At 50.8% G+C, this 22693-nt stretch overlaps 1 protein-coding gene across 1 annotated transcript; it reads right to left on the bottom strand.

Annotated features, from left to right (window-relative positions):
* Positions 1 to 4757: 4757 nt before the first annotated feature.
* On the bottom strand, positions 4758 to 16918 carry CAV3 (caveolin 3). The gene is made up of 2 exons (XM_032326073.1): positions 16659 to 16918; positions 4758 to 5476 (listed from the first exon to the last, which is right to left on the bottom strand). Exons 1-2 carry the CDS (start codon positions 16770 to 16772, stop codon positions 5135 to 5137), a joined length of 456 nt encoding a protein of 151 aa, XP_032181964.1. The 5' UTR covers positions 16773 to 16918; the 3' UTR covers positions 4758 to 5134.
* Between the last annotated feature and the right edge of the window lie 5775 nt (positions 16919 to 22693).

Genomic DNA, 22693 nt, shown 5'->3' with positions numbered 1-22693 from the left:
TGACACCATCACTTGTAATAGCCCAAAGTGGAAATAACCCAGATGTCTATCAGCAGATGAATGGATAAATATGGTCTCTCTGTACCGTGGCATGGTATCTGGCTATAAAAAGGAATGAAATCCTGTTACGGGCTACAACACGGGTGACCCTTGAAAACGTGATGCCAGGTGGAAGAAGTCATTGCAGAAAGCCACATACCGTCTGGTTCCGTCTTTGTGACATGTCCAGAATAGGCGAATCTGTAGAGAAGGTTAGAGGACTGTGCTGGCCAGGGGCTGCAGGCTGGGCTTAACGGAGAGTGAACGAGAATAAATGCTGGGTTTTGAGGGGGGAGGTGATGATTTTCTAGAATTAGTGATGACGGTAGGTGAGTTTTTAGAATATGCTAAAACCACTGAATTGAATATTTAAAGGAAGTTAACAACAAAAAAATGTTTACCAGCTGGAAGGATGAATTCCTTAGACTCTCCTTGAGCTTCCGTTTGTCTCTGTGACTCACTATTTTAGGAGGAACGGCACCTCAGATTTTCCGCAAGAGATGGTGCTCCCAGTTTGGCCGAAGGAACCAGTGGTGATAATCCCCCCAACCTGCTCTAGTAACCCCCCATCCTGCACAAGTGATGTCTTGTGGTTAGACTGTTGTGTTTTACTGACAAGAGCAATTCACCAAGGGTCTCAAAGGTTATACTTATCTGGTAAACATGTTCTCAGGTGTCTTCTCAGCCTTGAGGAAGGATCCAACCATGCCCAAGAACTACCTTTGGTTGTTAAGTACAGGATGTTCTACATCAGAGGTTTTTCAGTGGGGACTGGCCAACTCATTGGCACTCTGGGGCACTTTTAAAAAAACTTCTATACATGTTTTTTTGGACTGTGATCCAAGGAAGAGCACTTCCCCAAAGCCCACTCTACACACTGTCACTCTATACACTGTCCTCTTCTCCCTGCACACTGTGTTACACACATACACATACACATTTATGCATGTAGTAGAAGGAGCTGGCATGGTCGGACATTCAGAGAGAAGTGAGGCATGCGGCGGAATGCCCGTATTCAGGTTCTTACCAGTTAGTACAAGGTCTTCAGGACTGACTGGATACTGAAGACCCAGAGGCGGTGTTGCTGTGACATGTCCCGAAAGTGTGAACACCAGTGTGTCCCCGCTCTTCGGGAAGCTAACAGGATGCTGATTGGGGGACTCTGTGGCCATGCTTGGGACCCCTGGGGCATTCTGGGTGCACCTGCAGCCATGGTGGGGTCTGTTGGCTTTTGAGCCTCCCTGCTCACCAACCAGAGATGCCCTTGCCTCTGCTCTTCCTGGGGAAGCTGCTACCCTAATGGCTAACAGAGGCCACTGGGGACTAAGGGGACAGCGAGTCACAGATTTTTTTCACTAGGGGCACACCCTTCCTGAGCACCATGGAGAACCATCAAATTGGTGGCATTTGATTTCAGCAGCACTCGTGTCTCTATACCACTACCCTCCCAGTCTTGTGTTGGAGAGTATCTTCATCATGTCAGTCCTTGTCCAACCGAGCCTGGAAGCATGAGTGCGGGGTCCTGATCACTGTCTGGAGCCCAGGTACCCTCCTTCCGCGGACCCCACGCCTGAGATCTGCGTACCGTCTTCTCCCACAGTGTCAGACTTGTTGACAAGCCACAATTGACTGGCAGTGCCAATCAATTGGAACATGTAAGTTTTTTTCTGGAATGTTTCATTGTTCTGGTGGTCAGAAGTGAAATGTGAACCCTTGAAGACTCCGAGCCTTATTTCTTTAGGCCCTGAAAAGAATAATCTGTCACACAATTTGTGCTTCTTTGGGGATGGATCTGTGGGTTACAGCTGCAGGAGGCTGCCTTTTACAAAGATCTTGGTTTCCAAGTCTTTAGCCTTTTCTAGTCAGTGGCAATGAAACACCACTAAATGCAAAATGTGAATTCCTCCATTTTGTTCTACTGTGGTGGTTTTTGTGGTAGCCTCGTGGACTGTGGTGTCGGTGAATGATGTGGCCAGTCTCAAGATGTCCGCTTCATCACCTGCTTTATAAAAGGCACACTGAACAAACTTTTTTTTTTTTCATATGTTGCTTTGTCCTCTTTCTCCCTCCCTAAAACAGTGATTGTGTCTGGTGGTTTGCAGACTTGGAATCCCCCGTGGGGAGGCAGAGTTTTCAGTCTGATTATGACAGAAGTACACCTGGGGTGTGGTGGGGCAGGGGTGGGGGGCAGGAGTGGGGGGACCTGGTCCCATTGCCTTCGGTCACAATCTGTCAGAGTGCCATCAAAAGAGGCTCCAAGACCCAGGCACCGACCTCTTGGATATGACATGGCCACACCCACTGCGTGCCGCCATGGACTCTGGAGGTAATAGGATTCTAGACCGTCATCTCGAATGGGCCTTAGCACATATTTCTTCCAGGGAGGTAAGGGGCCCATCTGCAGAACCACAGATGGGTTTGTGTTCGTTCCTGGGCTCCACGGACTCACACTCTGCAGCTGCATTATGAGTACGTGTCCCTGATGAGCCGAATGTAGCATGTGAGAGAGAGCAGAGCTCCACCTCCCTCCTCCAGCCTGTTCCTGATGCGCCCCCGGTGTGCTCCTCTCCCGCTAATTCTCCAGGAGATTCCCAGAAGAAACAGAACTCCTCAGACATACATGCATCTTAAATGTGTGCCCTTTCTCCAGTTCCGTGAACAGCACGGGTAACTGCGCACCTGGTCTCGTCTGTCCCTAGAGAAAGAGAGCGAGCTTCGAAAATTGGAGCTGTAGTCAAATCAGGTTATGGGAAATGTCAAAGGGGTGAAAAATCTCTGCATAACCCAAGATTCCAAGTCTGAAGCTGTTGGCCTAATGCTTTCAAGAGATGTTTGAAAGGGCAGCCCCTTCAAGGGGGATGTAATTAATACTGAATTTAAGCCTTTTCAGTAGGAGGAGCCTGGCTACTGAGTCGGCCTGAGAATGTGAAGAGCCCCAGCATAAGGCAAAGAGCGGTGGGCAAGAGCTGCTGTGCTCCAATGCTGTCCTGCTGGGTCCCTTTTGGCAAGTCTGCTGACCTCTCTGCGCTGTAACTTCCCAACCCGGAAAAAACTAAGGGATGACTGCTGAAGTGTTTAGTAGCAAAAATATGGATATCTGCAGCTTATTTTTAAATGCATAAAAAAGGGGCGCCTGGGTGGCTCAGTGGGTGAAGCCTCTGCCTTCGGCTCAGGTCATGATCCCAGGGTCCTGGGATCGAGCCCCACGTCAGGCTCTCTGCTCAGCAGGGATCCTGCTTCTCCCTCTCCCTCTGCCTGCCTCTCTGCCTGCTTGTGATTGCTCTCTCTATCAAATAAATAAATAAAATATTTTAAAAAAATAAAAAATAAAATGCATAAAAAATAAGCTTGCATAAAGAAAGTTGAGGTTGGGGGTTGGGAGAAGGGGGTGGGGATATGGGCATTGGGGAGGGTATGCGCTATGGTGAGTGCTGTGAAGTGTGTGAACCTGGTGATTCACAGACCTGTACCCAGGGGGATAAAAATATATGTTTATAAAAAAATTAAAAATTAAAAATTAAAAAAAAAGAAAGAAAAGAAACAAACAAAAAAACCCAAAAAAACAAAACAAAACAAAAGCTGAGGTTGGCAGATGGATAGAGCTGTGACAAAGCAGGAGCAGAAAAACGTTCATTGTCAGACTTCGATGGAGTGCACGCAGGTGTTCACAGCAAACTGTTTCGACTTTCCTCTGTGTTTGAAAATGGCATAATAAGATACTAGAAAAAGCAAAAACGGGTAACATTTTAGGGCTGAGATGGACATTAGGGATCATTTTGTGGATGGTAAAATTGAAACAGAGAAGGCAACTAGGAGGAGAGACAAGACTAGAACTGAGTCTGCCTGTGCCCTGTCTCCCAATCTGCTCTACCACACTGTCCCCCAAGCCCCTTGGGCTCATGGCCAGGCACCAGTGAGGTGATGCCTCTGAAAACCTGTTGTGGAACCGTCATTTTATGAGACTTATATGGGTGTTACATGGGCGTAAAAAAAGGTCAAGTGGGATTGGGAGACAATGTCCTAAACAGTTTTCTTAACTGCAGGACTTGACAGAACCTTTGATGTCCTGACATCTATTGAAAAATCTCTGAGAGAAATACAGAGCATTTTCCAAACAAATTTAATCACAACAGCCACCCCCACCCTTTTTTTTTTCTAAGGACTAAGTTCTGAATAACACTCTTAGGAACAGTATCTCTAAAGAATGTAAGATAACTGTTTTTCTCCCCCACTGGGGTTGGTGAGGAGAGGGCAGGGCGTGCCCTTGCTATTCTTTACATCTATAGTGAGCCCACAAATGCACATATTGGACCTTATGCCCCCATCACATTTCTGAACATTTAAGGGGTGTGTGTGCCAAGCAGGAGTGCCAGGGGCTTGGGGTCTACTGAGCCGAAGGGGAGGTTCAGAGAGTTTTGAACCCAGGCTCTGCCCTTGGCGGTTCCAGCCCAAGGGCCATTTTCTTCTGTTGTTGACCACTGGCTGGCCCAGAGCAAAAGAACTCAGTGGGAAGTAATCTCTTAAGGAGCATGGGGGAGCAGATACCCAGCAAATAAGAAGTCCAAGAGGAACCAGATTCCGTTCTAGTTCTTGAATTTGGCCAAGAGAAGGGCCAACCAACTTGCCCCGCTTGTTTCTCAGGGCAGCAAACTGTATTTTTGGAGCTCATGGGGACATGCATGGACCTTATTGATGCACACAAAACAGCATTCTCTAAATGCAGCCGAACCCCTTTATTGGAGCCACCCTCCTAATGCCAAGAGTCACTGGTAGCTTTCCCGGGCGGCATGCACGGACAGGTTGACCGCGGGTGGGAACTGAGTGCTGGTTTGTGCTGTTACAGTACAGGTGAATGCAAAGATTTGCGGTAGCTGCCTCTTAGCAAATTCTCTTTCCTCCTGCCTGGTCACAGGGGCATCGAGGTGAGGTCAGGGGCAGACTGCTTGCGTGGCTGGGCTGTCTTTTCTTTCCATCTTGGGGGGAAATAGCAGTCCGTAAAGAGAAAGCGCTCATCGGCAGGCCCATGGAGCAGAGCCAGGGGGCCAGCCTGGACTAACTCCCCCTGCCCTGTCACCCCCACCGCCCCCACCTGGCTTTACACTTCCTTCCGCAGCATGACCTTGATGTTGCTGCAGATCTGGCCCAGGGCAGCAAAGAGAGGGTTGCAGAAGGTACGGATGCAGAGGGAGTAGATGTGACTGATGCACTGGATCTCGATCAGGTAACTCTTAATGCACGGCACCACCGCCCAGATGTGGCAGAAGGAGATGCAGGCGAACAGGAAGCCCCAGAGCAGGGCCAGCGGGACCCCCAGCAGCGTGGACAGCAGGCGGTAGCACCAGTACTTGGAGACCGTGAAGGTGGTGTAGCTCACCTTCCACACGCCGTCAAAACTGTAGGTGCCCACGGGTTCTGCAATCACGTCTTCAAAATCCACCTGCAGGGGCAGGAAGGGCAATCTTTCAGTCGCAGCATCCACCCACTTCCCCACTTCCTACCCTTCTGTGTGACAGCATCAGAATGCTCTGGAAGGCTGATTGCACCTGCTCGTGGGGTCCCCCCCGCCCCGGGGGATGCTGAACCAGCACAGCTGGGGGGCACCTGACACTGCATTTCTGACAAGCTCCCAGGTGATGCCGGTGATGTTCCGGAGCAGTGAGGCACAGAATTGCCCCCCCCCAAGTTATGGGGGGCTAACAGGTCCTGGGGGGTTGCATGACTTGCTTAAAGCCACAAGCAAGTTAGAGGCAGGCTTAGAGGCCTGGTTCTAAATTTCTGTGATTTTGTGATCCTGGAGAGTTGGACGGTCCTCGTCGTCCTAGGGGTAAGGCGGAGCTATCTAGCTAGGCTGGTCCGCGAAGGTGGCCAGGTGGAAGACGGGGCGAGGACTGGAGAAGCATATTGGGCACAGCTAAGACTCCTGGGATGGACAGTGTGTGCCCTCGGGGATGATGCAGGTGCTTCCGGAAGGCCAAGTCCAAGCCCAGTGTGGCCAGAGTGAGGCGGAAGGGGCCCGGCCGGACAGTCACAGTGATGAGCCGTCTCCAAAGGCTGTTGCATAGGGACTGGCTTGACTTGATCGGAGTTTATTATTATTTTTTATTGCGGTGTAATGGACTTATAACATTATATTAGTTTCAACATAATGATTTAGTATGTGTATATTTGGGAAATGATCACCACACTAAGTGTAGTTAACGTCTGTCCCCACAGATCGAGACACATTTGTGTGCGTGATGAGAACTTTCAGGATCTTCTCTCTTAGCATCTTTCATAGCTGCTGCCCGGTCTGTGAACTGCAGTCACTGTGTCGGAACTTAGGTCCTCATGAATTATTTATCTTATGAATGGAGGTTGTTCCTTTTGACCCCCCCTTTGCTCACCACCCACCCCTACCTCCGGCAACCACCTGTCTGTTCTCTGCGCTCTGATCTGAATTTTGAGCAGCTGGCTGAGCCTGTGGGGGTTGGGAGAGAGGACACAGGGAGGGGTCCAGTGGGGACCCATGGCAGTATTCCGGATGGGACTTGCTGCCGGCTGGTTTGGGGTGATGGTGATGGGTTAGAGAGGGGTGCACGGTTCGGAGGGCTATTTCAGGGTCTGGCATGTGGTGCCGAGTCAGGCCGAGCAGGGCCGCAGCACCTCACCCTGGTCCCGCGGCGACCTCAGACTGTCCTCTCCCTGCTGCCCACCCCAGCCTGCCTTGCAGCTGGAAGGAGCACCGGTGCTCAGAGAATCCGGTTCACACATTCCACTAAAATGGTGGCTGAGGCCCCATAGGGGAGGTGGGGAAAAATAATCAGTAAACTTGAAAAAAAAAAAAAAGATTACTTTCAGCCGAGTCATTTAACTCATCTTTCTTGAGTCGCTGTTATGCGTTAAACACCATCATAGCTGCTTTCTTATATGCAATGTCTGTTAGCATCCCTAAGCCTTAGCCCTCCTGTCTGTGAAATGGGGACATGACCATATTCCGTTCTCCTGGGCCATTTGAATAGAAGCTGGTTGAAGGAAGGCTCAGACTCATCAGACCCAGGGTGGAGGGGTCGCCTGTGAGGCCTAGGTGGGCCAGAGCTCAACCATCAGTCTTCCAGGGGATCCTCTCATCTGGGCCCAGAATTACTATTCAAATTACTTTTCATTATAAAATGACAGAGCCACATTGCAGAAAATTCGGGAAATAGTAAAAAGAAAACGAAAGCATCTCCAACTTGTATTTCTCTAGTACTAACAATGTCATGGCTTTGGTACTTTTCTTTCCAGGGTGACTTTTTTGCAGGGAGAGAGTGGACATAATCCTGTTGTGCATCCAATGACAAGTCCTGTTTTTGGCACACGAGTATATTCTGAGCTCCTGTGCCATGCCTCAGGTCCCCACATCTCCCTGGAGACAGCAGAGGATGAATTCTCCCCCAGGGGCTGCTATGTTCATGGAGAGCAAAGTTGACGGACAGACTGGGATTTCAGGCTGCAGGTGATGTGAAAAGCTGGCTCAGGTTGTCAGTGGGACCTTCCAGGACCCCCTGTAAATCTCAGCCTCCAGTTGTCTCTGCTGGGGTTCAGCAGGGGTCATTTAACCTCTTAAAGGGGGGGAGGCTGGATGGAAGGGCAAGGCTGGAGGGAAGAATATAAATATGGTCCTCATCTCAGAAAGATGATACTTATTCCTGGAGGGCTTCTGGGAGGTGGTGGCGGGCTGTGAATTTGGTGGGCTGTGAGGTTTGGAGGCAGAGATGGAAAACTGGTGTGCTGCATATTTGGAAAAGAAGACCCAAGATGGCTGTGGAGCATTTCGTGGCTTTGGACAGTGCTTGGAAAGGGCTGGTATCTTCTCTATTTGGTTTTTACGGGGCAAAAGTTCAGTTGTTGTTTCTTGGGGGAGCTTTCAAATCTAAGAAGCTGGGGAGGAGAGGCCTGGGACGGTCGTTCCAGCCCTGATCTGGGTTCACCCATCATGGTTATTGAAGTTCAGTTAGGTCCCTAGGGCCTGGGTCCTGTCCACTGAGGAGTTCTGACCTCTGCAGTCTGTCCGTCCTCTGTCATGGCCGTGCCCCAGCCTGATGCCTCTGAGCACCCAGGCTGGCTTCTGGAGTGGGGTGGAGCCCCAGGAGCTTTGCCAGCAGAAAGAGATATTAGGGCAGAGACATGCCTCCCTGTTTTTGTCCCAGCAGGCACTTCCTCCTTCCTTTGTCTTCCCACTCAGTGCGTGTAGCCTCCCTGCCCTTCTTGGGGCTGTTCCTTAGGATGGTGCCTCCCCTACTCACAGGTGACCCAGCCCTGCCTCCTCACCTCACAGGAGGCAGACCACCCAGAGGTGCGAGCGAATCTAGGCCTCCTGATTCTAATCTAAGCTGTCCATACTGCCTGGCCAGCATCAGACGCTGAGGTGGTTGCTGGCTATGCAGTGTCTGAGGTCTGGTCCTCGTCGGCCATAAAGATGTACCCCAAGGCAGGGCTCCTGGCCCCTTCTTTCCAGCCACCCACCCTGCTCCTTAGTAGCCCAGCCTGCTCTGTTCACTTAGTCCCATGTATTCTGCCTTTCAACACATGTGATTATTTGTGTCTGGCCTCTGAGAGACGGCCGGGTGGAAAAGAGCCCCGTCTGAAGTCCCACTGCAGAGGCTGGAGTCCAGGTCGGCTGCGCACTGGCTCCATAACCGTCAGCTAGCGGGCTGAGCTTTTCTGTGCCTCATCTTCCAGGATTCATCTCAAAAAGTCTGAAGGAGGATTCAATAAAGTAAGACATCTAAATACTCAGAACACCGCCCTGCACAGAATACCGGACTCATCACTGCTAGCTGCTGTTGTGGGTTGTTATAGAGTGTTCTCTTCAGGAGGACGGTAGAGTCCCAAAGGTGGGTTGGCGCACCAGTGCACGCGCTGCTCTGATGAGTGACTTTGGCAGGTGTCTTACAGCTCTGCGCTTCACTTGCTCATCTGTAAAACGGGCTTGCTATTTCTTACTACCTTGTTATGAGGAATAGAAATAATTAATCATCCGTTGGTCCCCCTGACCACCTATTCATCCACCCATCCATCTCTCATCCATCCAACCATCCATCCATCCACCGATCCACCCTTCCATGCATTGATCCACACGTCCGTCCCTCCATCCACAGACATCCACGCGTCCGTCCATCCCTCCCTTCAAACACAGATTTATTCAGCACCCACTCTGTGCTTGGCCATAGACAATGTACCCGGCACGTGCTAGGTGCTTAGTGACAGTAAGTATGTGTTCCCTTGTTCTCAAGTTCCTACAAAAATATATGTCAGAAAATCTGTTGACACCCCAGATCCTAAATACAGTAATTCTGTGACTTCCCTGGTTGTGATTGTGTGCGTGTGCTCGCATGCCTCTGCCTTCGCGGATAAGATGGGTGCTGTCCTCTTTTCCCTCATTTTCTGTTTATGGTAATAATCTCACTCCCTGAGACCTCTCTGTTGAGTCTTTTAATGATTATTTCTTTGCAGAAGACATCAGTGCTGACGTTTGAATTATTTCCCGCAATTGCCTTTGGGCACTGTGCATGGGGGTGACTGCTCGTTTTCTGGGAATCAGAAAATGTGCTCTCTGGGGGGTGGGCTGTGTGGGCGGGCCCAGCTGTTTCCCTCACTCAGGGTGAGCATTGGGACAGCTCTGGGAAGGTATTTATAAGACCCGGCTCAGGGAGATATTAGCCAGTCATGCCAGTGTATCAGAAGCACAGAGTGACTTCATTTCCGAATTGGTCTCTAAAGTGGAGGAGAGAAGGCTTTTTCTGGGAGGGTGGTGGAGGGGAGGGTGGTGGGGGGGGGTGCTGGACCTATCAGCAGAGCCTCAGGGCTTGGTGTGCAATCAGAGGAAGGTAGAGGATGGGAAGGGTGAACGTGGCTGCCCATTGAGTCGGTGTCCCCTTCTCCGGCATATTTATTTTTGGAACAGCGAGAGAGCCAGCTGATTACTTGGAACGAGCCAGCGCAGCCCCCACAGGCTCCAAGAGGGTGGGGAAGGGTGCAGGACAACAGGGGCGGGCTTTGCCGGGGATTCGGGGAAGGCCAGCAGCCACCCTCTGTCAAAAATACCTCCCACGATTCCAATATGACTCAGTCCTTGGGCATCCTGGGCCCTGGACAATTCAGATAGAGTATCTGTGGGTGGGAAGCAGCTCTAGGCAGGGGGATAGACATCTGGGGGCCAGTCTGCTCTTGACCACTGAGTTGCTGTGTGATTTGGGTCATGGCGCTTTTCCTTCCTGGGTCTCTGGGGTTTTTTGTTTGTTTGTTTGTTTGTTTTTAAACTACCCCAAGAAGATTGGACCAAGATATCTAGTGACTCGGAGTTCGATTTGAAGTCAGAACACCCAAGGGGGAGGCTTAGTTTTACTGGTCTTAGTTTTCTTGCTTAGTACTTTGCTACTTACAGGTTGGTTCAGAGCAGGTGCCCCTCTTCCCAACAAGGTATGGACAGTAGTTGAGAGTAAGCATTTAGAAATTATCACAGAAATTTGAGCCAGTCATTGTATGTCTGGTAACTCTCCTAATAATAAAAATTGGGGTTTACATTGTAGATGTTTATTCTTCATTTTGTTTCCCTAGTAATTCATCTCTATTGAATTTTACCAAAGTCTCTGTGTTCAACAAATTGAAATTATAATAATAAAACTGGCCCTTCACCCAGATAATTTGAGAAATGCTGGTCGATGTAGTAGGAAGCTAACATGACATGATAGCTCTGAAACAGCTGAAAAATGAAAAAGCTTTGCTTCTTGTTTTATGATTGGTAATCACGATAATAGAATCCTATATGATCTGGGGGAACCAAATCAATGCTCTCTGCTCAGCGGGGAGCCTGCTTCCCCTTGTCTCTCTGCCTGCCTCTCTGCCTACTTGTCATCTCTCTCTCTGTGTCAAATAAATAAATTGAAATCTTAAAAAAAAAAAGAAAAGCTAGATGACCTGGGAACTAGGAGTCCCCATATCACTGGATTCTAAGTACCTCAGTGTGAGTTAGTTCAGTGTAACCCTTCCAAGAGTACCTGACAGGGGACCAGACATGTCCAAATGGAAGAAACCACCAACATGGCATGAACGGCAGGTTGGATGACCTTCCATAAACCAGTCTCAGCCTGCCTGCCCCTTCTTCTTTCTCCCACAAATTCTCTTTTGGATGCCCTTAGTCTTATCATTCTTTGGCAGGCAGAGTAGCAAAGAGGTTTCCTCTGTGAGCCAACTCTTGCCCATGGTTCATGGCTTGAAGGAGTGCTGGGCTCCACTGGTAATGTCTGCCATGGACATAGGTCGGTGCAGGTGGTGGTGGTGGCCGTACCCGTCTCTCAAGCTTGTCAATGCTGCTCAACGTCCTTCTCAATATTATGGCTTTTGCTTATTTCGTTCCCTCTTCTTCAAAAGCCTTATTCACATTTTAATTTTCTCCCCCCCCTTTTTAAAAAAGATTTTTATTTATTTATTTGACAGAGATCACAAGTAGGCAGAGAGGCAGGCAGAAAGAGAGAGAACAGGCTCCCTGATGAGCAGAGAGCTCGACATGGGGCTCGATCCCAGAACCTTGGGATCATGACCTGAGCCGAAGACAGAGGCTTTAACCCACTGAGCCACCCAGGTACCCTCCCCATTTTTTTATGCACCCGGGCGCTTGTCTCCCCATGGATCTGGTTCCTGGTTTTCCAAGATTAGAGTAAGGTCTTTCTCCCTTAAACCCCAGGACACTGCACCAGGCCGTCATTTATGGTGTTTAGCACCTTTTCCCAGATATTCTCATTATCTGAGTCTCATCCTCTCTGTTGGGTTGGATTCCCCCTCCAGAGGAAGTAAAGGTCAGTTTCATCTTTCCACAATGGGGTATCCAGGTGGGCCCAAACCGGGGGCAGAGTCTGCTGAACTGGTGACTACCGGGTCCTTTGGCTGTTCCTTAGCCTGAACTGATAGGCAAAGGGTGCAATTTGTGTGTTTTTCTGAGGGAGGAGGGTGTTTAGTGGCAAATGTAGGTTGGAGGTGTGATGAAAACCTAGGATGGGTAGGAGTCATGTCTGGGCTCCTGCTCTGTTTGACCTTGAGTGGCTACAGGAAAGGAGGTTGGAGCCTGAAGGTGAGGAACCTATGTGACACTTTGGGCTCATGCATTCTTGTTCGAGGATCTGGGTGCCTAGGTGTGGGTTAGGGAGACAGTCCTGAGCCCTCTCAGAAAGAACTCAGAGGCCTTTGAGCTGAGGCTGTGGTCCTGGAGGAATGCCACGGAAGAGGGCTGGGAGGTTTCCCAGGTGGGTCTGAAGGGAAGGCTGGAGGGCCCTGGGGACGGCTGTAGCTTCGTGTCCCTCAGAGCCCGGCACAGGGCCTCGTGTGCAGTGGGCCTGTTGTGCTCATCACCATCTCCTCTGAGACAGCACAGAACCTGGCACATAGTAGGCACTCAGAAACGATTCGTGGGATCCGTACTCTGGGAGTAGTGGTGATGGTCGGGGGTGGGGGGAACGGGCTGTGCTCAGTTCTAATGCCCAGGAGCCTCCCTTTTGCCCGAGACCCAGCCCTGAACCTTGGGGACCGCAGTTCAAATCTGGTGGGCTGCACGGGGCTCTTGCTCTGCCTTTGGCACTCATTTTCCAGCCCTGGTTCAAGGGCCATACCATGCCTTCTTTGGGGAAGTTTAGGGAAGTTTTGGCTAGAAAGTCAAAAGGGAGCACCTCTGGTCTTCTGGGAGTCAAATCCACAGACAACATGGGTCTCTCTCCTGCTCTGCGTCCTTGGCTTTTCTGTGTGAAAGCTCAGCGGTCGCTGGCAGAGGGAATGGGTCTCTCTCTTTGCCACCCAGCCTCTGTTGCTGCCAGGACTCAGGCCAGAGAGGGAAAGGGATTTTCCTGGAGTCACACAGTGAGCCTGTGTCAGGGCTGGGACCAGAACCTGGGTCTCTGTAGCTCGGTCTTATTCTGGCCTCTTCCTGTGTCTTGCATTCTAGCCCACAGGGCTAGCACTGGTGAAACCACCCTAACAGGTCCCTCTGTGGAGGCCAAGAAAATTAAGGCCATCCCACCTCAAGTTTAGCTGATGTGGGAAACAGAGGCAGAAGAAAATCATTAAAATTCCTCACCTACTGACAAGCCCTTGAAACAGACAGAGTGACTCTCCCCTGGGGACTTAACTGCCCTCACCTTGAGATTTTGCTAAGGACAATCCTAGCCTGACTGACCCCCTACCCCGACAGGTCCGATCAGAATCCTGTAAGTCTACTTTAACAATTCCTTTAGGAAACTTTATCTCTAAACCTCCAAGATAGTGTCAAGAATCATTCCCAAGTATATGGCCCACTGATATACATCTAAAGGGTCTCACGAGAAGATTTTTATTATTGGTAATAAATAACCTTTCTCCCAACAATAGCTAGCCCCTCAAGGTCCTGGAGACCTTGCTTCCAAAATTCCTTAGAGGGGTGCCTGCGTCGCTCAGTGGGTTAAGCCTCTGCCTTCGGCTCAGGTCATGATCTCGGGGTCCTGGGATCGAGTCCCCAAAATTCCTTAGAGACTTACACCATCCCTAATCCCCTTTGTCCTCACCCACCGCCGAGTCCACCCCTACTCTGCCTTTAAAAACTCTAACTGTAATCTGGTTGGGGGTCCAAGTCCCTACTCCGCCTTGTCAGGTATACTTGGGCCCAAGCTTAAGCTTGTCAAATAAACCCTCATGTGATTGCATCGGTGCTTGGCTCCTTGGTGGTCTCTCAGATGCGAAAACTCGGGCATAACACCTCCTGAGCCTTCTTCTTGGCCTCTGCCTTGTTCCTCTTTCTGTCTCTGTCACCCCTCGCTTCCTTTTCCTGCTGCCTGCCTCCGTCTTGTTTTGCCCCAGCTGACTGAAAAAGCGGAGGTGGCTCAGGCTCCCGTTCACAAGCTGCCTGCCCAGCCAGCTCTCCTGTCTCTTTCTTCCTTTTCTATATCCTTTCATAAAACCATACACAAACCCCAAGTCTACTTCGACCTGTTTGTGCTGTTTATCCGACTCCGTTCTATGATCCTTGTTCTGAATTTTAAAACTTTTTCATTTCTCAGTTACTAAAAACAAAAGAAAGTCAAATAACCCCCCAAACCAGGGAACGTCCAGTAAATACACCAAACAGTCATCTCTTCCCGACAAGATTATCTGCAAGGGTTTTGCTTAGCCATTGAGGAATGTTTCTGGGGTTCAGGAGAGACTGCTCTCAGCACCCCGGGAGGCTGCCTATGCCACTGCCCCTGTGAGGCAGCTCCCAGCCCTCCCTTGGATTAGAGGGCCTCCCTCGGCCTGGGGCCGGCTCCCTCTGGGCTTGGTGGGGCCCAAGGGCTTCTCTACACTGGTTACCTGTTGTGGATCTCTTTAGAAGCCACTTTCTCCCTTAGGGTCCTCTTCTCCACCCCTAGCAGCCGGCCAGGATCTCCCGAGGGGCACCTGGCTGTAAGAGCTGGCCCGTGGCTGCTTGGCCCCGTCCTGCACACTCCTCAGAGCTCCAGCTCTGCTCACACGGGCCACACCCTTGCTGCGAGCCAGCGACTGCATTAGGCACTTTCCAATCCCTTTTCTCTTTTATTTCTCACATTATACTTTTGTTTTCACAGCGCTGCTCTGGGAGTCCTGTACCTGGTGGAGGTAAATGAGGGAATGCTCCTTGTACATTCTCCTGGAAACTCGGTCCTGAAAAACTGGGTGGCTCGCCCAGGGTCATCACTTTGATGCAGAAGAGAGTAATTTGAAACCAGGCCTTTTATTTTATTTTATTTTATTTTGGAAACCAGGCCTTTTAAAGCCAAGTTCAGGACTCTTTCCTCCAGACCATGCTGCACAAACCACAGATGAATGCTATTTTACATTTAGTCATTTCCTCCTTGTGGCACTTCTCACACTGGGCCATAAGTACCCTATTGCCCCACTAATGATACAGATAAATACAATAATAACATAGTATGAGCTGTGATGGGGAAATGCCCTGAGGGAACCTGGGACATGGAGGAGGGTGTGGCTGACTGCCTGGAGGAGCTGAGGAAGGTTCCTGGAGGAGGTGATCTTTGAGTTGGGTCTTGAAATCTAAGCAGGGCATTTACCGCAGGGAGGCGAGGGAGAGGGGGCGGGGGCTCCTGGTATAGACACAGGAGTATATTTGAATAGGTGTGGCTGGCTACTGGCGTTGGAACTGGAGCGTGGAAGAAGGGTGGGGCTTGAAAGCCATGGCAAGGAGTTAGAGTTTCTGGGATGTGGGAGGTATCCCACCGAGCTGTGGGATACAAGGGCTGTGCTTCTGAGCAAGCGCAGAGCCACACTCTCTAATCCCGTGGCCATGAGCTTTGAGCACTTGATTTATGAATAGGGCAACAGAAGAATTCTCAATCTTGTTTAACTTTAATTCAAATGTAAAAAGCAATACTTCATTCTGAGATGGGAAAATTTTTTAAAAATACTGGAAAAATTTGGGCCTGTGACTCGATTTCAGCTGTACATTTATGAGATCTTAAGACCGGACAAGGATTTCTGATCCACATGGAGGCTGGAGGGATGGACAGCCTACATGGGAGCTACGTGCTGAACCTCAGAGGTGGAAACAGACTCTACCCGTGCAATGATAATTCTTTTAGATCAGTTACAAGCTGAAATGATACTATTTTGGAAATATTGGGTTAAATCAAAGATATTACAAAAATTAATTTTACCTGTTTTTCTTTTTTGAAATTGTAGCTGCTAGAAAATGTGAAATGACTTTGGGTGATTGTATATTATGTCGCATTGTATTTCTACTGGTCAGGGCTGATCTGTGCTTCTGATGCGTTTAGTAGGACCCAGGGGCCCCAGGCACCTGCCCTCTTAACAGCCCTTCCAGAGACTCCCATGCTGGGGGTGGGGCACCCTGCTTCCAGGAATTCTGCTGAAAGATCCCTGTGGCTACCAGCTGCTGGGAGGAGGTTGGAGTGAGGGGTGTAGGCCTGGAGGCAGCCAGGCTGCTAGTCGCATCCAGATGCAGAAAGAGGCTGACTCAGGCAGTAGTGGTGGGGAAGACGCCCTAAAATCTAGGTAACTGTCTGCTGAGAGCTTCCTTTCAGGAGCCTTCCCAGAGGCCTCTGCCCTGGTCTGGCTGCAGGACCTGGGGTCAGGCGGGGAGCTGGCATGAATGCCGGGCACGGCCCCCCACACCATGGGCAGTAGACACGGGGCAGTGCTCTGGGGGAATTAATGCCGACTGGAAGCCATCCTCTGGGGATTAACCCCGCACCCACTGCGGAGACCGCAGAAATAACCCCTGGCGCAGAAAAGAGCCCAAGTTGGCCACCCGTTTGTCTTCATCCTGGGACGAGGGCCAGAAGCTAATGGGAAGAGCTTCGGAGTAGTAGGGAGGCACTTGCCTCTGACTTGCCTCCGCGCCCCAGGCAACACCTGTGTCATGTATGTGCGGCTGAGGTTTTGCTCTTGTTTACACTAAACTTTCTTTGGGGGTGTACAAGCTGGCTTTTGAGGGAGGATTTGGAGAAGACCGAGGAACAGGGCCTCTCGTCGGGGAAGCCGGTCGTGGTTGTGCATGGAGCAGAGCCCTCCCCCATCGTGCCCGGACACTCTGCAGACCCGACATCCTCCGGGCAGCGGTGTCCAGGCAGGCCCGCCGAGCCTACCTTCACGATGTCCTCGTTAATGTTCTTAGGGTCTCGGTTCACCAGGTCGATCTCCTTGCAGTGGATGTCCTTGACAATCTGGGCCTCCAGGTCTGTGTGCTCTTCGGCCATCATCTTGGAGCTGGGGGACTGCAGGGGGAGATCCGAGCCGTGTGGCCAGTGGGGCTGAAAAGACTTGGGGCAGGGACACAGTTCAGTGTCCCCAGACTTGTGTCCCTGCAGGCTAACCAGGCCCCACCCAGCATGCCAGCTGACAGCTGTCCCACATAACTTCAGCCTCCCTCTCGCTAAAGCCTCTGTGGCAGGCCTCCAAGCTAAAATTAAGACTGGAGCTCTGCTGGAAGGCCCAGCACTCCTTACAGGGGCTGCTGAGGGCACCGGGCCTCACCCGAGGGAGAGCAGAGGCTTTGGCGTCTGTGGGCCACAGGATGGCTGGGCTGTTGGTGCAGGCCCTGGAATTTGCCTGCTCTGGGCAGGGTGGAGGGGTTGGTCCCCAGCTCGGCCCCTTGTGGGCTGGGAGCTTCGGCACACCTCGCCTCTCTGGCCCACCACGCTCCCACCTGGAGAATGGGGCCTCGCTAATAAGAGTCAGGGGCTCTGCCTGCCCTCCTGGAGAGGAGGAGATGAGCTCATGTGTGGGAAGGGGCTTGAGGAACTGAAATGCTGTATGGTAGAGGTTCTCACTGGAGCAGTTAGTACCTGGTCCTGCCTTTTGGGAGCCGGGAGCAGGGCTGAGTCTTTGCCACTTCCAGGGTTTCCCTGGGAGGAGAGTTGATGGACCGTGGGAGGAGACAGAGAAGCAGACTACTGACGGGGCCGCCCACCCTCCCCTGCCTTCTTGGTGCCACGTGGAGGGCACATGAAATCCATGTTTATGCTGCCCTTTGCTCTGCCCCAAGTGAGCATGGGGTGCCCATGGGCCCCAGACACTGCAAGGCTGTCGGTGGGATGTTCCTCTCCAAGGTGTCTGCTCGGTTTCCCTGGGTCCTTGGGCATCATGGCAAGGTCCCCGAACAAGACTCTGGGTCCCTAGGTGCCAGGGTCTGTGCACCCATTCACCCAGCCTCCCACTCATTCATTCAAGATTTGCTAACAGCTGGTGACAAATAGACCGATCAGGCTCTGTTCCTGCCCAGAGGAGCTCCTAGTCTGTGGGGACAGACCCATTAAAAAATAAGTAATTATGATAGGGTGTGGCAAGTGTTACAGCTCAGAGATATTTTACAAAGACCTTGCCTTAAGACGTCCACAGGAAGAAATAGCTTCCTCGGAGGCCATCAGGGAAGACTTCCTAGGGGAGGTGTCTTTAGAGTTAGGTGTTGAAGGGCAAGCAGGAGGTCACTACCTAGAACATTTCAGGTGTAAAGACCATAGGTGTCAGAGGACTGGTGTGAACTAGGATGCTGAGAAGTGTGCAGTGTTCAGGGCGTGGTTGTCTGATGTGAGTGAGGCAGGACATAAGGCTCAGCTTGGGCCTGGGTGGGAAGGATCCCAAATATCATATTAAAGAGTATGGGTTGTTGTTTTTTTTTAAGATTTTATTTATTCAAGAGAGCATGAGCTGTGGTCGGTGGAGGAGGTACACAGGGAGAGAGGGAGAAGGGGCACAGGGAGGAGAAGCACAGGAAGAGTGGGGGTAGAGGGGCACAGGGAAAGGGACTCGATCCCAGGACCCTGAGACCAAGACCAGAGCCGAAGGCAGATGCTTAACCATCTGCTTAACTGACTGAGCCCCCCAGGAACCCCCTAAAGAGTATGGATTTTACAGAGGTATTAGGAAGCCATTGGAGACTTCAGCACTGCAGAAGATCTATCGGGAAGATCACTGGTGGTTAGCGCTTGAGTGAATTTGAGGCAGGAAGACAGTCAAAAAGCTCAAGGCAAAAAGCTGGGCTCTGTTAGTAATTTTGCTTGGCTACTATCTAATAAATGCAAAATACTTGTGGCTTGTACAAGGTAGGGGCTTTCCCCCTTGTCTCACATAATACAAATAGACAGTTCAGAACTACTGTGGGAGCTCCATTATGCCATCAGTCTCCCAGACCGCCATCTTTCTGTTCTGCTATTATAGCCACCCCCTAGGCACAAGGGGGCTGCCGCTCTTCCAGTGATCAGATGAAAGAGGGAAAGGGGGCAAGGGTGCACCAGGAAAAGGTATCTGCCAGCTTAGTCAGCTCCATCAGAGAGCTTTCCCCGAGTCCCTTTTGACAACTTTTTTTTGTCATTGGCCATCCCTCTTGGCCAACGAGGCTAGGAAATGCAGATTTGTCGCAGAGCACATTGGTAGCCCCACAGTGTCATTAGGGATAAATGGTAGGCAACTAGCAAACTCCATTCCTAACCCTCTTAGGACTTACCCCATGATTTTTTCCTTCACCCCCTGCCTGGGTCCCCAGGTCTTGGGACTCTTGACCTTCTCCTATGAAGAGTCGAGATGAAGAAAGCGTTTTTGTCTGTGTTCACGTGGGATATGGCAGGGGTCTGAGTCTGAGCTTCAGTCTTGTCCACCATGGGACCAGATGTGTCTGGTAAAGAGCCGGGGAAGTTGGGGTGGTAGTAATTCACAAAGGACGGAGGAAGAGCTGCCTGGAAGAAGCTCATGGTAAAGGAGAAGTCATGGTAACAGATAGTGATGACTATGGGCGATTGTGTTTTTTCAAAGATGGCCACATCTATGCTCTTATAGGAGGACTGACTTTCTTCCACTCAGTGGGGTCTGTGCTCTTCCCTTTTCATCTGGGTGGGGGCTTAGACTATTCTGATCTAGAGAACACAGCAGAACTGATGTTCTGGGACTTTCAGGCCAGGCCATAGGAAGGATACCGCTTGCCAGCTCTCCACCTTCGGGACTCCTGCTCTGGGAAATCAGCTGGAAGCTGAGAAAGCCCATAGAAGTCCATGTGGAGAACCATGTGCAAAGGGTCTAAGGCCCCCAGCTAGCAGTGGACACTAGTTATCTGATGGCAGTGGACGAGGCCAATCCCTGGGCTTCAAGTCACCCCTAAACCTCCACAGCTTCCCCCAGATGTCGTGGGGCAGACATGCTGCTCTGCGTCCTATCTCAATATTGAAACCACAGAGACCTCAAACATACCTTTTTGATGGCCCTGGACCTGAGGGTAGCTAGCTTACAGTCCCAGTGAGTGCGAGCAGCAGGAACAGCTGGTTTTGTTTGTCGAGGTTCCCTATACACTGGTGCTTTGCAAAGGGACCCTCGGTGTCCCTGAGCTGTCCCACTGGTCCTGTGAAAGGGTGACCGCCTCGAGATGGTGGTCGATGTTGAGGAGGCTGTAGGGCAGCTAATACACATTTTGGGTGTTGGAGGAAGGAGATGCTGTGGTCCGAGGTGATGAGGGAATAATTTCTGAAGGTGGTGTTGCAGCGGGACCAGAGGGAAGAGTGGAATTAGGCAGAGTGGGAAGAGCCACTTGCCAGTGGTGGAGAAAGAGCGGTCTCTTATTTCATTCTGACTATCCTGTTTCCAAAGGCGATGTAGTGGGAAGAGCCTTTAACTCAGGAACTGTTAGGAACTTGGGCCTGAGGTTTTCCCCTGGCCCCATCACTAGCCAGTATCGTGACTTCGAGTCAGCGATTGACCTTCCCACCTGTCTGCTGTAGGTGGCCATCCTCACCTGGACTCCACGGCTCACACACAGGAACAGCCCTAACAGGGCACCTTCGGGCCCATGAACCCATGGAGGAGACATTACGAAGAACATGCTGGAAGATGCAGCTTTCGAGGCAGCCCTGGGGCAGAGCTCCTGACATGGGAGCACAGTAAAGGAGGCAGAGTGGCTTTCCGAAGCCCATCTTGTGCCTGGGGGTTTGTGGAGGACTCTGCGTTCTTATTTTAAAGGCATTTTGTTGTTGCTGTTGGGCTTGTTCAGGGAGAGAGGGAAAAATCTTTGAAAATGGGACGTGCAGGAAGACATAAATCTGTGGAGTGAGAAAAGGGGAAGTAATAGGAAAGATGATAGAGACCGACTCACTGGGAGAGTCATAGCACTACAGTCTGAAGACTCAATTAACTGTCAGACTGAAGGCTGCGTTAACCAGCAGGATTTATCGCTTATGCAGAAGTCTCCAAGAGAGGTAAGGCGAGGATGCGTAGAGAAAGAAACCTTTCTGCTTTTTGTCAGAGTTTTAGATCTAGGCAGAGGGCCTTTATTTTCTGTTTCCTACTTGGCTTTTGGAGCCTGCATGTAGAAGACACGTAATAGCATTCCAGAGCTGGAAGAGACCCAGTTTCTGCATTTTACAGATGAAGAGTATTGGTTCCTGGAGGGGAGAACTAAGGATTTGGAGAGAGAAGAAGAAACTCCTCTATATAACGAAGATAAGGACACCATCCCCTCTTACCAAATTTTGGTACCTGATTCCTACCAGAGATTTTGGAGATTTTTAGAATGTTTTCCAAAAAAGGTGATGTGGTCTCAGGATATATTAATAAAGTTATACCATCCAGAACGATGGAGGTGACTTACCTACTCAGCTCTGTGCTGGTCAGACTACAGTGGGAACCTGGTACACCAGGGGTCTAGGCTCCAAGAGAGGTTTTGGGAAACTAGATCCTGTCTAAATAGGGTAAAAGATGGTACAAGAGCTGGAAGCATGTCTCATGAAAATAAAATAATGTCAAGTTGAAGGAGAGAAGACTGAAGGGGAAGAACAGAAGAATCTTACGCAAATTCATGAAAGCTTAAGGGATGAGATTTATTCTGAGTGGTCCCGAGGACCTGTGAGTAAGCAGCAGACTTCATTCAACCCAGCGCCCGGCTCACTGTAGGCCTGTTGATGATGGGCACTGATGGGATTCCTGTCAAGAGTACGGGAAAGAACGGACTCTCATTTGTCCACAAGTCTACTAGGCTGCTTCAGAAAGGAGTGAACTTCCCAAGGCTGGAATTGTTCAGACAGAGGGTGAAAGGGAGTCCAGGGTTGGAAAAGTACAGGGAAAAGTAGGCAGACTTTGGGGCCAGATAATAAATATTCTGGGCAGGACCAGCTACATAATTTCCAGGAGCCAGTGAAAAACAAAAATGCGGGACCCGTTGCTGAAAATAATGACGACTTCCAAGATGGTGGCGGCAGAGAATTAAACTAAGCTTGTGGCATCTTCTAAGACCGGGCCTCAAGGGTTGCATGCCCATGAAATTGCCCCTGGTTTGGGGCCCTGCGGGCCATATCGTCTCTGTCACAGTGATTCAGGTCTATGTTTGTAGCACAAAAGCAGTCACAGACCATATGCAAATCAAGGGGCATGGCTGTGTGTTGGTAAGACTTTATTTATAAAAACAAGTGGCAACCAGATTTGGGTCCACGGGCTGTAGTTTACTGACTGTGCCATAGGGCGCTGAGGGGCTTGCAAGAGCCACAGAAGGAAGGTGCCACGCCCGAGCCTCTGCCCACCTCTGACCCCCCACAGAGTTGCTCTCCTGCCTTCTTCTTCCACCCCAGGAAGACTGTACCTCTGCCTCGAGTCCTACACTTCACTGGGATTCCTTGAGGCCTGCTCTCCCTTTCTGTCAGGGAATGAGAATAAGGAAATGGGCCCAAGTCTCCATAGTCCCTACTAGGCTCATTGCCCAAACTGGGGAGACTGGCCCCTGGCGAGCGTTGCTCAGGCCGTGTCTGCTTTGCCTCCCAGGAGAGAGAAAAGGATTGGAATGTTCGCCAGCTTCAAGGACCCACAGCAACACTGTTCAGAAACCACACTGGAGCAGGCTCCGGCGCAGGGGCTGTGTGTGTACCTGTGGATGAGACCAGTGTTTGCTGGTTTTTTTCCAGACCCAGAGGAGGCCTTGCTATCCAAGAACAGCATGAGCTCTGTGTTTGGCACGACTTCGTTAATGCAGAGACCTGATGCCTGGAAGGGGTTCTGCAGGCAGCAGGCTGGCATCTTGGCCTCTCTTTAAGCTGACCTGGCAGGCACCCCGTCGATATTCTTGAGATCAGGAGCCCTGCAGGTGATGTTTCTGTCTGAAGCCCTCTGCTGTGCTCATGGGGTGGGGGTGGGGGTACCGTGCGTGCAGGCT

This window comes from Mustela erminea, chromosome 1, assembly GCF_009829155.1.
Source record: "Mustela erminea isolate mMusErm1 chromosome 1, mMusErm1.Pri, whole genome shotgun sequence".
Lineage (NCBI taxonomy): Eukaryota > Metazoa > Chordata > Mammalia > Carnivora > Mustelidae > Mustela > Mustela erminea.
This window is presented reverse-complemented; position numbering and strand designations above follow the sequence as displayed.

Excerpts from the sequence above, each read along its gene's own strand:
- CAV3 (XM_032326073.1), bottom strand. The coding sequence starts at position 16,772 with ATGATGGCCGAAGAGCACACAGACCTGGAGGCCCAGATTGTCAAGGAC. Across the intron at positions 5,477-16,658 it reads TTAACGAGGACATCGTGAAG|GTGGATTTTGAAGACGTGAT; the intron begins GTAGGCTCGGCG and ends CTGCCCCTGCAG.